Here is a 14,379-nt window from a genome sequence, read left to right as displayed (position 1 = left end):
GAGAAGAGGATAGATTTTGATGTACTGTGTAATTTAGATGAACTAATTTACTTTCTTGACGGTGACAGACGTCAAATCCATTTAATCTGTTCAGATGAAATGTGATGTCTGTTGCCATGACCCAAACCCTGTTGAATGGGTTAACTGAATGTGGGGTAATTTAGGCTGTTTCGACAAAATATCAGCAGCATCGGGACCACTGCCAATAGACAGATTTCGGTCTTTTCCTCATTTTGACTCTTGTGCTTTGTTCCCTCTGAAACAAGTTGAAAGCTACCATCTCTGCTAACTTTCTTCCCAAGTAGGGCAGATTGTGTCACTGGCGCATATTGTCGTCATCCGTACAGCGATCACACCACGCTTGCAATGCAGTATGTGACTTACAGTCAAAGAGCAGCCACCTGATTCCAAAAGGCAGCAGAGGTTGACATAACATTTTGTATTTAGTCCGCAGACATGTACGCAAGCAGAACGACTCGCTGTTGTGATAATCTTAATGGAACTGCTGCCTGACTGCCTGACTGCCTGCCTGCCTTGATTTGTCATAATGCAGAGTGGGGGAAGGGGCACTTTTTTTCCCTTCCTCTGCAGCATTGCAGGTAGGGAGCCATGGGCAGGACACAGCCAGAATCGGTGCACATCTCTCCGATAAGATCCTGTGCTCCCAACCTTATAAACCCCATCCCAGGGTGGGTGTGTGTGTGTGTGTGGCTCAAAATTTAGCTGCAGCCAGATTACAGCCGGTTTGCAGACTGTTGCAAGCAGCGCAGTGACCAACTGCACACACATAATACAAGCTCGGGAGGTGGGCGTGTTTGTCCAAATCACAACAAAGATGCGCATTAATGAGATAACACAAACCTGTTTGAATGCTACTGACACATCCTGACACTGTGGACGTAAAAGGCAGTAAAGCAAGAATTGAGCGGGGAGATGGAAGAGCCTCCTTCGGTGAGGACTGTAGAGTCTGTTTACCGGCAGCACGTGTGCACAAGCGTGTGCGTGCGTGTGTGAGGAGAAAGAAGTGGAGAAGAGGAGGGAGTTGGAGGAGGAGGGGGCCATCGGAGCAAGAGGAGTAGCTCTCTTCACGCCGCTCTCTTCCCTCACTTGTTCCACTGTTTGACTCAGTGGAGGAGGCTGACACAACATCTACGCGGATGGACTTTGGCGTTCCTTTGTCCACGCGCAGACTGTCTAGGAGGCTGGGACCATCTTGGGGGGGAGTAAGACGCAGCCATGGAGGGATCGCGTGGGTCAGGATACTGGTGACGGACACCTGCGCCTCCTAACAAACAAAAGAGGCGCGTGGGGGTTTTTCTCTCTACCAAATGGAAAATAAGATAGAAGGTTAGAATTTAAGGCTATATACGTATCGTGTGTGTTTGTTAGAACAAGTTGAAGTTGCATGCTGCTGTTGTTGCTCTGAATTGGCTAAGATGGACTCTGAAACAAATGTCCATCCCTGGATGTAATAGACAAGTTCTGGCTTACTACTAATGGATGAAATCAAAGACACATAAAAAATTGTAAAATGTGGCCTTAATTTGGGGAGAACAAAACTTATTTTTTCATATGAATGGCAACAGGCAGATACACGGGTAAATTGAACCTTCCATTTAGGGGAAGAGCATTTACAGTAATTGCTCTGCCTATAACTATGTCACTGGCAAAGATACACAATGCCACACACAGTGGTTGAGAATCCCTTAAATACTCAACATCCGGAAACCCTTTTCATTGTTGTTAAAAGTGTATCAATACCACAGTAAGGTATGTCTGTTCACTTGACTTTTACAGCTGGGAAACTTGCAACTGTTGCGGAAATAAAATACTGTTACCTTGGAATCCAAATTAATCTGAATTAATATCTCTGTCTTCCTGTCTGTCTATATCTTTATCCTTCTATCCATCTAGGAGAACTGTCTGTCTATCCATCCATCCTTCCACCAACCAGTAGTGTAGCTGCAACTAAGCATTTGTGCACCAGCAGTGACTTCCAACTGAACTTTTTATCCTCCCTTTTGTTCTTTGCTGGAGTGAAAGCATTTAAAGGTCTATTATGTATCGATCTATCTATCGAGGGAATCTATGTACCAATTTGGGACTATGGTTACTGTACATTGTTTCGGTAAGAGAGTAGTAATTAACTCATTAGATTTTTTTTTTTTCTTTAAGGCAACTGCCTGAGTAATATCCCTTTAAGAGCATTTTGATAATTATTAAGGTACGAAAAAGTACAGTGTAGTGTTCTGTTACGGTTTATACATCAAATCTACTAAAGTGGCGCTAAAGTTGTTGATGGTTTTATAACCCTTAGATGACATTTTACCAGATTTGCACAAGCATTTACGTCGAATCTAATTTTCCAACTACTTTTGTTGGAGTTTGGAGCTCTTCTGCTGACGCGGAGTTCATATTTAAAATGCAGGTGACTGGATCTAATTCAAATACATTTTGCTCTGATTGGCCGTCAGTAGAGTGGTTGTGTCGTGGAGAGCTTGTCTGCGTTGGCAATATGTGGATTACAATCATTCTTCAATGACACCAAGCTTCGCTATTTTACAATTATACAAAAATAAAATTCCCCACTTACTTTAAAATCCCGCTTCAGCTTGATTCCATACGCGCTACCATTCAGAGAGGCGTATTTCAGTCAGGACTTTTGTTTATTTCCTGGTTCTCTTCCTGCCGGGTGGAGGTCGTGTTAAGGTCTGCATCGGCTCAAACAAGGTTGGACTTCAAAGCAGACAACAGCTGAGTGTAGATTCAAGGGTTTATTAAATACAAACCAAAAAACACACGATCGCGGAAAAGGTGGAATAACAAAATGGTCTGTGACAGCATGTCGACAAGAATCAATAATACTAACCTCAGGGTAAACCAAGGCGGTAGGCAGTGAGCCAGTAAGATAACAAAATAACACACTCAAATATCTACGCAAGGTAGAAGATTTCAAAACGAGGGCAACAGATGAACAAAACACAAGACGGGCGAAACTAGCAAAAGCAACGATATTCGAGAGTATCAGGTGTCGAATGGTGACCAGCAAGTCCATATCTCGGCAAGCTTCTCCTGGATCGCCTGTGTTTAAATACAAAGTTGATGAGCTGGAATTGGATGCAGGTGCGACGTCGGGAACGCTCACACAATCGGCTCTGTAACAAAAAACAATCTGACCAGCAGCAGAATGTGACAGGTCGCAGGGAAAAAAGTAAGAAAGACAGGTTTAGATTTTAAATAATGCTTTATTTATGTATTGTAAGCTCAATGCGGCACATTTTAGAACCAGGATGGTTTTTCTCAGTGTTTAGCGCTCTCAATGTTAGAAGGCGTGTAGGAAGCACGAAGAGGCCATGTACTCGCATAATATAGCACAGTGTGACATCACACCGTGACCAATTCCAAAACCTACTGTTTGACCATTTACAGATTAATTTAACATGCAAAATCAATTGCAACTTAAAACAAATCTAAACTGCACAGATCACACTCCTTCAAAGAGAGGGAAAATAACCTTTTTGTGAAATGAAACATATCAAGCAGAACACTGATGAATGATAGTTTTTTTTTTTTCTTTCTTTCTTTGCTTTGAGAGTTATACACATGTAAAGTTACCAATGCCAAACAAAATTATCAGCATTTTTACCATGTAACTTTTTGTTATTATTATTATTTTATTATATATTCATGAATCATCTTACTTTACATCATTACAGAACTATTTTGCAGTGACTTGTGGCATTTTGTTGACATATATTGAATTAGTTGGCTTTCTTGCTTTTCTTTCTCACTGTGGTGGCCATTCATTACTTATTCATACTTTGTGGCAGGAATGTCTGAGAGGTTCCGATAAAAGCTTTGCCAAGTGTGGACACTTGTACGTTGATAAGGTGCTTTTAACCAGTTTCGAGCTGAGGTGTAGTCACTTTTCATGCTTGTCAAGTTACAATGTAAATGTATGGAATATTGACACTACAATGTGTGCCCCATTTCACTTTTAATTCTTAAGTTACAAAACTGCCTCAAATGTTCCATTAAATTGGTTCCTACTTTGCATAATAATGTGCTCTCTATGATATTGTTTAGAAATCGCAAAGTCAAACTGACCTGCTGCCCAAGAAACCCAAGCCAATTGTGTAGAGGTGTATTAGCGCAATGGTAGATGACAGTAAGTCCCCATGGCACTCACTCTTGGCATTTTACCTTTGTTGTGACAAAATCTATCTCTTCACTTTTTCAAATAGACTTGTATTGACCTATTTAGCTGGACAAATGCCAGAAGGCTAAGAGCCGCTCTCTTTGTTGCTGGACAAGTGATGCAATCACACATTGTGACCTTTGCTAACTGTTCGTTTATCTTTCTATATGATTCCCAAAGCGACATTAAGAAAACATTGGGGGAAAAGGTGTACTGTACTTTCCCTCTAAGATGATACGTAATGTATAATGTTACAAATTCATACAAACCTTGAATCAGAGAGCATCATCTGTTATCATACTACAGTGCAAGGAACAGTAAGCTTAACTTAGAAAAGAATAAGGCCGCTTTATGCCCAAAATGTTCAGTCAGTTGTCTGAAAATTGATGTTGATATCGCTCCTTACACTCACTTCAATCTCTGAAGAAACCAGAATGATCTCCCAAATTTTAGGAGTTTAATGAACGTTTTTATATCCAGAGGTCCGTACATAACTGTGAAACAGAGCAGAAACAGAGATGTCCTCATAAATTTTGGTGACAATTTATTATAGATTTGGGACATTTTGTGGCGTTAAGCTTTTTCCATTTATGTTAAGTGTTTCCGACGTCAAGCAGTAAACCCTGTTTATTGGCAACAAAACAAAACTACTGCTTTACCGTAGCTGACGCTGGTGGAATATAAAATCACAAATAGAGCATGGCTTTTTCTCCAGCTTCCCACATGCGCAAGAAAGACTGACGTGTTTAAGAGCTAGAAAGAGTTATGAGTGCGGAGGGGTAAAAAAAAAATAAAAGAAAGTCAATTTTGGGGGGCATTTAATGAGAAATAGCAGTAGTTGTTGTAACAGTAGCGCTCACGTGTTTGAAATCAAGATATTGCTTAATTTAAAAAAAAAGAAAGAAAAAAAGAAAAAAGGTTCTTTAATTGCAAAAGATTTCCGAGTTATTTAAGAAATAATGAAACTGGATGAAACCCTTCTTCTTAAGATACAGTAGGTAGTTCTTCAGGTGTAGATTTTCCAAAGCCACACATGTTGCTTCAAAAATGTCCTCTAAATTTTTACTACTTGCTTCTTTCACCCATGCTGAGAATTCTCCAACCTTTCTTGTGATGTGTGCCCCGGCACATCCTCTCCCTTCTGCCCTTCTCATCCTCTTTTCCCGTCTCATCTCAGATCAACCTTTTGCTCCCCTTGCATGTAATCTGCCTGTGTTGCATATCTTTCTTCTAGCAGTCTCTTGAAGAGCTGCTCCCATGTCAAGAGACTGCCAACATGTATTATAACATGTATTGTGACTTCTATGTATTAAGAGCATGATTGACCTCTGAAAGAAGCAGTCGAAAGTCATCCACTGCATTGATGGAGAGTTAGTTTCATCATCCACAAAGTAGACTGGCTAAACAGCTTTCCACAAAGGTCTGCAAACGCAGCTAGTTGGTTCTCAGGTCCACAGGGGCAGTGCAAGTGATTTCTGATAATGAGGATCCATGGCAAGCAATAAAATGACTCATTTGTGGTAGTGGTCGTAAACGTTCAGGCCTTTTTGTCGATCAGTATTAAATGGATTTTTCTTTACGTGTTCTCTGATAACGACCATTACATTAAAATACTTCATTGGTGGCATTTTTCAGCCACTTTGGGTATTTATCTCTTAAACGGGAGATGGATTACTTCAAAGATTTATGTTGTGAGCTGCAGTGTTTGCTATTCCCACCTTTATTTTTATCTTCTTGATGGAAAAAGTAAAACTCCAGTGAATTCCTAAAAAATAGCATACATAATGTAGTTAGTATAATCATCAACATTATTCGGTGCTGTAAGTAAAATTAATGAACCATGCGCACTCACTTTGGTTAAATGTGCGAGAGCGCACACGTCTAAGTCCACCTCCACAAACCTAAGAGCGGGAAGATGCTGGACAACGTCACCGTGTTGATGTACTTCTGTTTGGCTGATTACCTTCCATTTCTCCTCCCACTCGTCTCTTCCCCCATCCTCCCTCTGCAGTGGACGTGCATCGCATTCAGAGACAGCAGGTGGAAATGACATCATCTGCACTGCAGCACACTGCAGCACTGGGCCTGAACAAAGACATGTCAGCGTGCTGCTAACTATCTGTTCCGCTTCTCCCTTGACCCGTGTCGGCCGAGGGAAGCGAGAGCGCGTAGCCTTGTGCTGTGACAGCTTGCAGTGCTCTGACCTATCACAAGCCCAGCGCTTCACTTAAGATTCGCTTAGCTTTATACTGGAGAACTCTATATTGGCACTAATTACCAGGTCAATTAATAGAGATGCTGTAAACACATGCGTTGTTGCTCTGATAGGTTTTCTACAAGAGGGAAAGAGAGAAGCGAGCCGAACATAATAGCCACAGTGCTGCATGCTGTCACTGAGAGCAGCAATTTGCCAGCCACTGACAATATGTTTGCTTGTTTGACCTCTTTTACTGTAGGCTGATATTAGCGTTCTTCAGAGACACCGCTGTTGTCAAAAGCGCAAATGCCACAGTCTTGTGTTGTGAAGACACCCTACTTAGAGATATCGAGCCCAAGCTGACGACTTCCACATAAGAAACAAGTGGGCCAAATTGTTCAATACATAAAGCACAGGGAAGAAGATTCATAGATTTCCTTCCATGTGCTCCCTCCCTCCCTCCCTTCTTTACTGTGTACAGTTCTTCTCCTCCCCTTCATCAATAAGCTAATAGAAGGCAGACCATACACACACTGCCATGTTCCTGTCGCCTAGTTACCGCTCAGCAGCAGGTTTCCACAGAAACAGCCTCATGGTGGCTAAATAGGGAATGCTAATGCAGTCTACTCTGGACTCACATCCCATTACACTAAAAAGACATAACAACCTTTGTATGTATGTGTACAGTGCCTCGAAAAAGTATTTGCCCTCTTGTCAGATTCAATCTTGTTTTCATAGTTTCACCATTTCACCTGTTTTGTTTGAGATAAACAAATAGAAATGCCAGACAAAGATGAACTAAGTAAAAATAAATGCTTTTTAAAAATATGTAACTCTACTTTTCAATGCTATCTTTCCCCATGTGAAAGTATTTCCCCTATAAACCTCATAAATGGTTGTTCACACTTAGCATCAACAACTGAAATAGTGTATTTTCTAGAACTACCAAAGAGACTTTTTCAGTCAAAATATTTTAGCTCACCATTCCTTGAAGAAGTTTTTTAATTCAGCAGGAAGGAATCTATATGTGTGTGCGTTTGTGTAATGGGCCTTTTAAAGTCATACCATAGCATTCCAATGGAATTCAAGTCCGAAATTTGACTTGACCAGTCCAAATCCTTCACTCAATTCATGGCACTATAGATCACAACAAATTGTCCAGGTCCTGAAGCAGAAAAGCAGCCCCAAGAAATCACATTACCACCATCATTGACTATTAGTATGATGTTCCTTTTCTGAAATGCAGGTGAAATACTGTGTTACTTTTACACAAGACTGAATGAGACACACACTTTCCATAAGTTCCATCTTGTCAGACTCATCATCTCGCTAAAGTCTTAGGAATCATTTATGGGGTTTTGCAAAATGAATCTTTTTTTCCCCCTATCGTTGGTCAGCATTGATTTTCTTACCATGAATCTTTGCTGTGGTTGACATTTTTCATTTTTATTTTGCTTATTGTTGAGTCATGAACTCAAATGAAATAAGAGAGGCCTGCAATTATTTTTTTGCCTTTATCATGGGTGCCTTTTTGGCATCCTGGGTAAAATGTCCTTGAGCTCTTGGGGTATTTTTGTAATTTCACTAGCATCTCACCACTTCTCCATTTGTGGATAATGACTCTTACCATGGTTCGCTGGAGTGCTCGGGCTTTAGGAATGTCTTGGTAACATTTTCCAGACTCCTAGATTTCAGTTGCTTTATTTCTCATCTGAAAAACCTCCACCCTGCCAAAAAAATAGGACCATATAAGTATCATATATCTTATGTCTAATCATTTGTAGAGAAACATCATTGGTATTAATTACTTCGTTGTTATCATCATCCCAAAACTTGAACAATGCAACATTTTTGCAGTAAGATGAGGACAATTGCCGAAAAGTCATAAAATTTCATTAATGTGGTTTATAGCAGTGAGAAAAATATAATATAGTGTATGCATATATATATATATATATATATATTTACTATGTGTATATATAAAATTTATACTATCATAATTAAGGTTGTAACGGTACATGTATTTGTATTGAACCGTTTCAGTGCGTGTTGCTCAATTCGGAACGGAGGCGTACCGAACGAGTTTCTGACGTAATGTACTTTTCGAGGCTGTGAGTCGATCGGGTTACAGTTTCTATGTGTAGATTATATTTACTCCGTCTTCTCTACTATAATGAGGACCAACACGGTAGGACAGTATATAACCCAGAAACGTCAACGGCGCGACAACGTGGCCACCGTGAGAACGCAGTGAAACGCGGGCGTTAAAGTCGATCAGTGCGGCCGCGTGTTAGACCAGAAGCGGCTCAACGCGATGCACGCGAAAAGAATGGAGTTTATTATTTGACGCGAGACGCGACCCTCCTGCGTCAATACTACTAACGGTAGCTAGGATCTGGCAGACCGGAAGTCACTTGTGTAAAAATACTGTGGATCCGGTCAATAATATGCAATCGTAACCTACTTTTTCACACCATCAGATCTCTTGAGTGGTAGATCGGGGCACAGTTGACGTGTCTATGTTGATTTACTGCTGTCTTCTCTGCTATAATAATAACCAACACGGCCCCGTGTTCAATACAAAACCCTCCTACCACAATAAAACAAGTAGGAACTAATATTCACATAGGAACTAAAGTTATACAACATAAAATATACAATATAAATGAATACTACATCACATTTGTAAAATATAAACAAATAATAAAATAAATAATAGCCCATTTAAATAAAATAAATTGAAATGAGCTAAAACACCTGTAATTAAATAATAAGAATAATACACAGATCCTGCTTACACAATTAAATTTCTTAATTTCTGTGTGGCGCTTTAACTTGAGAAAATCCACCAATGAAGCTTTTGAAAACCGTTCATAAGAAAAAAAATGATTCATTGAGGCACTTCATTTGTAAAATACATGTTAAAATCTTCTGTCATTGGGATTGCTTTTCTCTTTAGCAGAGGACTTCTTTTTTCTTCTTTCTTTCAGAAAGAAAGCTGACCAATACTTGGGGTCTGAAAGGCAAATTCCTGTTGGATTACCTTTAAATACCCGCTACTTTTTGAGCAGAATTCTAGCTTTGTATAGGCTAATGTTCGTATTGTTGAAAGCACAAAGGTGTGTAATAAACAACTAGCACATTTATGTTTTGCATTTTCTTTTCTTACTGTACCGAAAATGAACCAAACCGTGACCTCAAAACCGAGGTATGTGCCGAACCGAGATTTTTGTGTTCCGTTACACCCCTAATCATAATATATAAACAGGGGTGCACATAAGTGGTCCGCATGCGCGCATGCGGACTGGACGTAAACAAAGGCGCTGGCCCTCAACGGCTTCCATACGCGTTTGCGTACCGATGGCTGACCACTGTATTTGCGGCGGACACGAGAAAATCACTTCTCAAAATGTCAAAGAGGCAGGCCCCACTGAGTAATTATTTCCATGTTCCCCCACCCCCGTCTAAAGACAGACAGACGACAGAGACGTCCCCGGAGCTACCGAAAAAAGGACTTTTGCTGAAAAGTGGCTTCAGGAGGTACCATGGCTAGAAGCAAATGATGCTCGCACGGAACTGTGGTACAAAATTTCCCGTGACAATCCCAATGTGGCTGATAAGAGCAGCGCATTTTATGTAGGGTCAAAGAATTTCAGCCATCCAAACTTTGAAAAGCACGAAAAAAACAGAGAGCATGTGGCAATCAAGCAAACTATCGATGTCAGACAGGACCCCACTCGCCCTATGGACAAGTGGTGGAATAAAGTTAATGAAGAACAGCGCCATGCACTGACAAACGTGTTTTTGCTCGCATTTCACAAAGTTAACATGCACGTTCAATGAGCTCTTATGAGGAGGACATCCCACTTTTACAAAGGCTTGGAGTTAATGTGGGAGCCGCATAATGCCCTTTACTTTGAATTAGCGCTTTTATTTTTATTTCTTTACATTTCACTTCAAAGTAATGACAATTTTGTTGTGCCATTTGATAATCAAGCATTATTTGTTAATATAATTAATTAAAGGTAATTGGCTCCAAGTAAAGCTTGTCATAATTTTATCGCATCAGGCGGGTCGGCTCTCAAGCTCAATGAGGACCAAGTCACGTCTCCAGGTCCTCCTCTGAGAACCTGGGCAAAAAAAAATATGTGCACCCCTGTATATAAAATAGTCACTGACGGAGGTAGGGCCTACCACCCCGCATTGTGAGTCAGGGGCCCCTTAGAGATTGTTGCTGTCAGTCACACATTGTTATTGCTCCATTCAAGCAGTGCTTTTTCATTGATATGGGCCAATGTCAGCCTCCCGCTGGGGCCCCCTTCCGCTCAGGTCCCTCGTGCATTGCCTGCCCAGCTGCAACACCTGCTCAGTGTATATTCTGGGGAAATATAACAATTTCACACAGGTTGTTTCACATTGCCTGGTGCCCAAGACCCACCTCTTGACTTATAGAAGAGTCTATGACATTAGCCACCTCCTAAGCAGCATGTGAGCACTCTCAAGGCTAATGCACTTCTATTCTGATGTATGGAACGGCGGCTTCTTCAAGGGCTCTGGCTATGGTTGTGATTGATTGGTAATGTCCCTTCTTTTCCCTCGTATGGAGTCGGCTTATGGAAGGGGAGAGGGGAGTTGGGACTCTTTGGCTTTAATGGGTTGCATTTAATCAACTGGAGAGGCCTTCACACGCACACTCCCTGCAGAGTCCTGCGTGCCCTGTGTGAAAAGGGGGGGCCAATTTCCCGTCTTTGCTCAGCTTGTTAATCTTCTTGGGATGTGATGGAGGGAGCAAAGCTAGTTTAGTTATGGAAGCCCCTTACAGGCAATTGATAGATTTTGGGAGTGTTTTTTGGCAAATTGTCTTGTTAGGAAGATGTTAATGATTGCTGCCATTGTTCTCAGACCAATCTTATGCAGATTAATGATGATTAAACAAGGTATGTAATAGTTGGAAGAGGGACCTTGTCATTTACAGCTTGTGTGTCACAAATGTTTAATGGTTGTGGTTCAAGGGGCTCAGAGCAATGCCTTTGGTGCCTACAGTGTGATCATTTATCATGTCATGATACAAGGTTGTTTTCACGATTACGGCGCTGAACACATGCATTTATTTGCGCACTGGCACTGACTTGTTGGCTGACTTGTGTTATTCTGTCTCACCGCCTTGCCAGATAACCAGTTCAGAATGTCTATCCTGGAACGCTTGGAGCAGATGGAGAGAAGGATGGCCGAGATGGCCAGCCACCAGCAGCAGAGCAGTGCTGGGAGTGGTGGCGCTGGAGGAGGAACAGGAGGAACTGGCGGAGGAGGTGGGGCCACTGGAGGTGGCGGAGGGGGAGACAGCAACAGCCAAACACAGGTAAGTAGCTGCTCGGGCAATTCATATAGCACAAATATGAGTACAGTACTCCAAGGCTATTATAAACGGCGTTGAATTATTTTGTTTCTAGGGGAAATGCTATACTTAAAATGGATCCTTTACTAAATATACTTATACCGGCATAATTTAATGACCAGAAGAAGAGCGTTCCCACAGCTAACCGTGGTGGTGGCACCTTTGTGATTTGGGCATGTTTTTCTCCAGCGTTGCCATTTTTAAGTCAATGTTTGCTCAAAACAGTCAGATGTCTGCTAGAAGTTGACCTCTCAGCATGACCACGATCTTAATCAACATAAATGTTTGGTATAGCTCGGCTGAGGTGCAAACAAAAAAAAAGCCTATGTAACGTCTTTAAGGTGACCTGAAGAAGTTGTACACAGATGTCCTTGAAGTCAGACACATTAAGCATTAAGGGTCCAAGTAGAGATGTGCCTCCCTGACAGCATTCCATCTTTTTAATTATCCCAGTTTCTCTTACAAGTACATAGCATAGCAATTTTGATACAATTACTAATGTGCACCAGCCTCTAGTAAACAACAATCAGATAGTAGTTGTATTGTGACATAAGCATTAGGATATTGTGATTCATAACACAAAGAATACAATAAAGTAATTCTGTTTTGTTAGAAAATGTTTTTTAAAAAATAAATACATAAATAATAATAATAATAAACATTTTTTTTTAAATGGGATGTTGTGTGTTTGGCAGTGTGGATCAGGCCCAACGCAGGCCAGCAGCTCCTTCGAGAGCCGTGTCGTGGTAGTTTGTGAGAAGATGATGAGTCGAGCTTGCTGGGCCAAGTCCAAACATTTAATCCACTCCAAAACTTTCCGAGGCATGACGCTCCTTCACCTGGCTGCAGGCCAGGGCTACGCTACCCTCATCCAGACGCTCATAAAGTGGCGGTGGGAGCAAAATACTGACAATACACTGGTAATTTAGTTTTTAATGTGCTTTGCATATAAATTAATTTCCGTTTGTCTTCATTCCAGCACCAAGCATGCTGATAGCATTGATTTGGAGTTGGAAGTGGACCCTTTGAACGTTGATCACTTCTCCTGCACACCTTTGGTAAGAGTCCAGAGCTTGACAACTTGAGTATAATTAGATTTTTGTGCTATTTACCATAAGCCGTGTTTTTAGAGCAAGTGATGCCGTCCAAATCGTCACAGTAATTCTAACACATCCATTTGTAGAACTTTTCATAATGTTAGTCCATATCAGTTTACTGGTGGATAATTTTACCTGAAATTTTTCTGATTTGTTTGATCTGAATCCCCAAAATCATAAACGGCAATCAGATTACTTCAATTTACTGTGAAGGTAGCACTGCTGATACCATTTTGGTTATGTGGAAAATGTTAATTCTTGTTTTTACACTTCTGGTGTGATAAAAGCCATTCAATCTGTGTGTCGTTTCTGCTTTTCCACAATTGTGCCAGATGTGGGCTTGCGCACTGGGTCATCTGGAAGCTGCAGTGGTCCTATATAAATGGGATCGACGGGCCCTGGCAATTCCTGATTCTCTGGGCCGTCTACCCCTTTCCATCGCCCGCTCTCGTGGCCACACCAAACTGGCTGAATGTCTGGAGCAACTGCAACGGGAGGAGCAGCAACCACCGGCTCCTCTACCCCCTACAACTCGCATGTCCTTCTCCCCGGCGCCCGACACCCCCACGACAGACAGCTGGATGCTGAACTGGGCCAATGAGAGTGTAGTCACAACCGGTGGAAAGAGAGGAGGTCCCGCTACAACGACAACCACATCAAGCAACACCACCCACAACCCAGGCTTGTAGCTCTTTTTCTCCACGGGCGCCGGTTAAAACTCAGTATCTAAAAAAAAAAAAACTTTCAATATTTGTGTTTTATAAAGATGTAGCAATGCCATTAAAATATGTCATTGGTTTGACTGATCAATTTGCTTGAATTGTTGCAGCTTACCGTTAAATATTTTGTGTTTTACAGACTTGCGAAGGCCCAGGTCAGAGCCTTCCAGCTACTACACCAGCGAGGGTCAAAGAGACCTCCCGCTCGCTAAGAAGCATAAACCCAACCCACAGCACTTTCAGACACGGCCCGACAAGGCCATGTCTGTTCCTCTTAGCCTGGAGCAGCAGCAGCTACACAAGCTGTCCTCTAGCCCCAAGAGCCAGTCCTCCGAAAGCCCAGACAAGAGTCTGTCTATAGGCGGTAGCACGGGGACAGCCAGATGGACCAACCGGGAGAGTTTCTCCATTAGCAACGTGGGAAGGAAGGGGCCGGGTGTCAGCGGAAGCGGCAGCTTGGGGAAGGAAAAGCTTGTCGCCCGATTACGCCAGCGGGAACAGCTCGGCATGCTGGTCATGGCAGACAGAAACATGGCTGATGCAGAAATGCTGTCCTATCGGGATGATCTGGAGAATCACGACTGTCTCTCGCAGATGGATGACCTACAGGTGAGATGAATACATTGACTGCGTTGGGTGGTTTCTCACTGTCTAGTGGCTTTAGAGTAATCACAGACAGGGGTCGACAATATAAATGGCCCGGTGGCCCAGATGTACTTTTAAAACCGTCAGGGCCACCAAAATGCACCAACCTCTGGCCCGGTGGGGCCAGT

General features: G+C 42.0%; 1 protein-coding gene across 7 annotated transcripts in view; it reads left to right on the top strand.

The window, feature by feature from the left end:
* Positions 1–14,379, top strand: part of camta1a (calmodulin binding transcription activator 1a) — a 568,653-nt gene that overhangs the window by 534,960 nt on the left and 19,314 nt on the right. For 6 of the 7 annotated variants that reach the window (XM_057830217.1, XM_057830223.1, XM_057830218.1 and 3 more), the window contains 5 exons: positions 11,567–11,754; positions 12,486–12,682; positions 12,770–12,848; positions 13,220–13,568; positions 13,746–14,215. In XM_057830217.1, the coding sequence (XP_057686200.1) occupies positions 11,567–11,754; positions 12,486–12,682; positions 12,770–12,848; positions 13,220–13,568; positions 13,746–14,215 (1,283 nt within the window). Of the gene's footprint in view, positions 1–859; positions 1,348–11,566; positions 11,755–12,485; positions 12,683–12,769; positions 12,849–13,219; positions 13,569–13,745; positions 14,216–14,379 lie in introns of those variants that run through there. The other variant, XM_057830222.1, reaches the window with a different exon arrangement.

The sequence above is a fragment of the Corythoichthys intestinalis genome, chromosome 2 (genome assembly GCF_030265065.1).
Source record: "Corythoichthys intestinalis isolate RoL2023-P3 chromosome 2, ASM3026506v1, whole genome shotgun sequence".
In the NCBI taxonomy this organism is placed as follows: domain Eukaryota; kingdom Metazoa; phylum Chordata; class Actinopteri; order Syngnathiformes; family Syngnathidae; genus Corythoichthys; species Corythoichthys intestinalis.
Note: the sequence above shows the minus strand (reverse complement) of the source record. Positions and strands in the feature narration are given on the sequence as shown.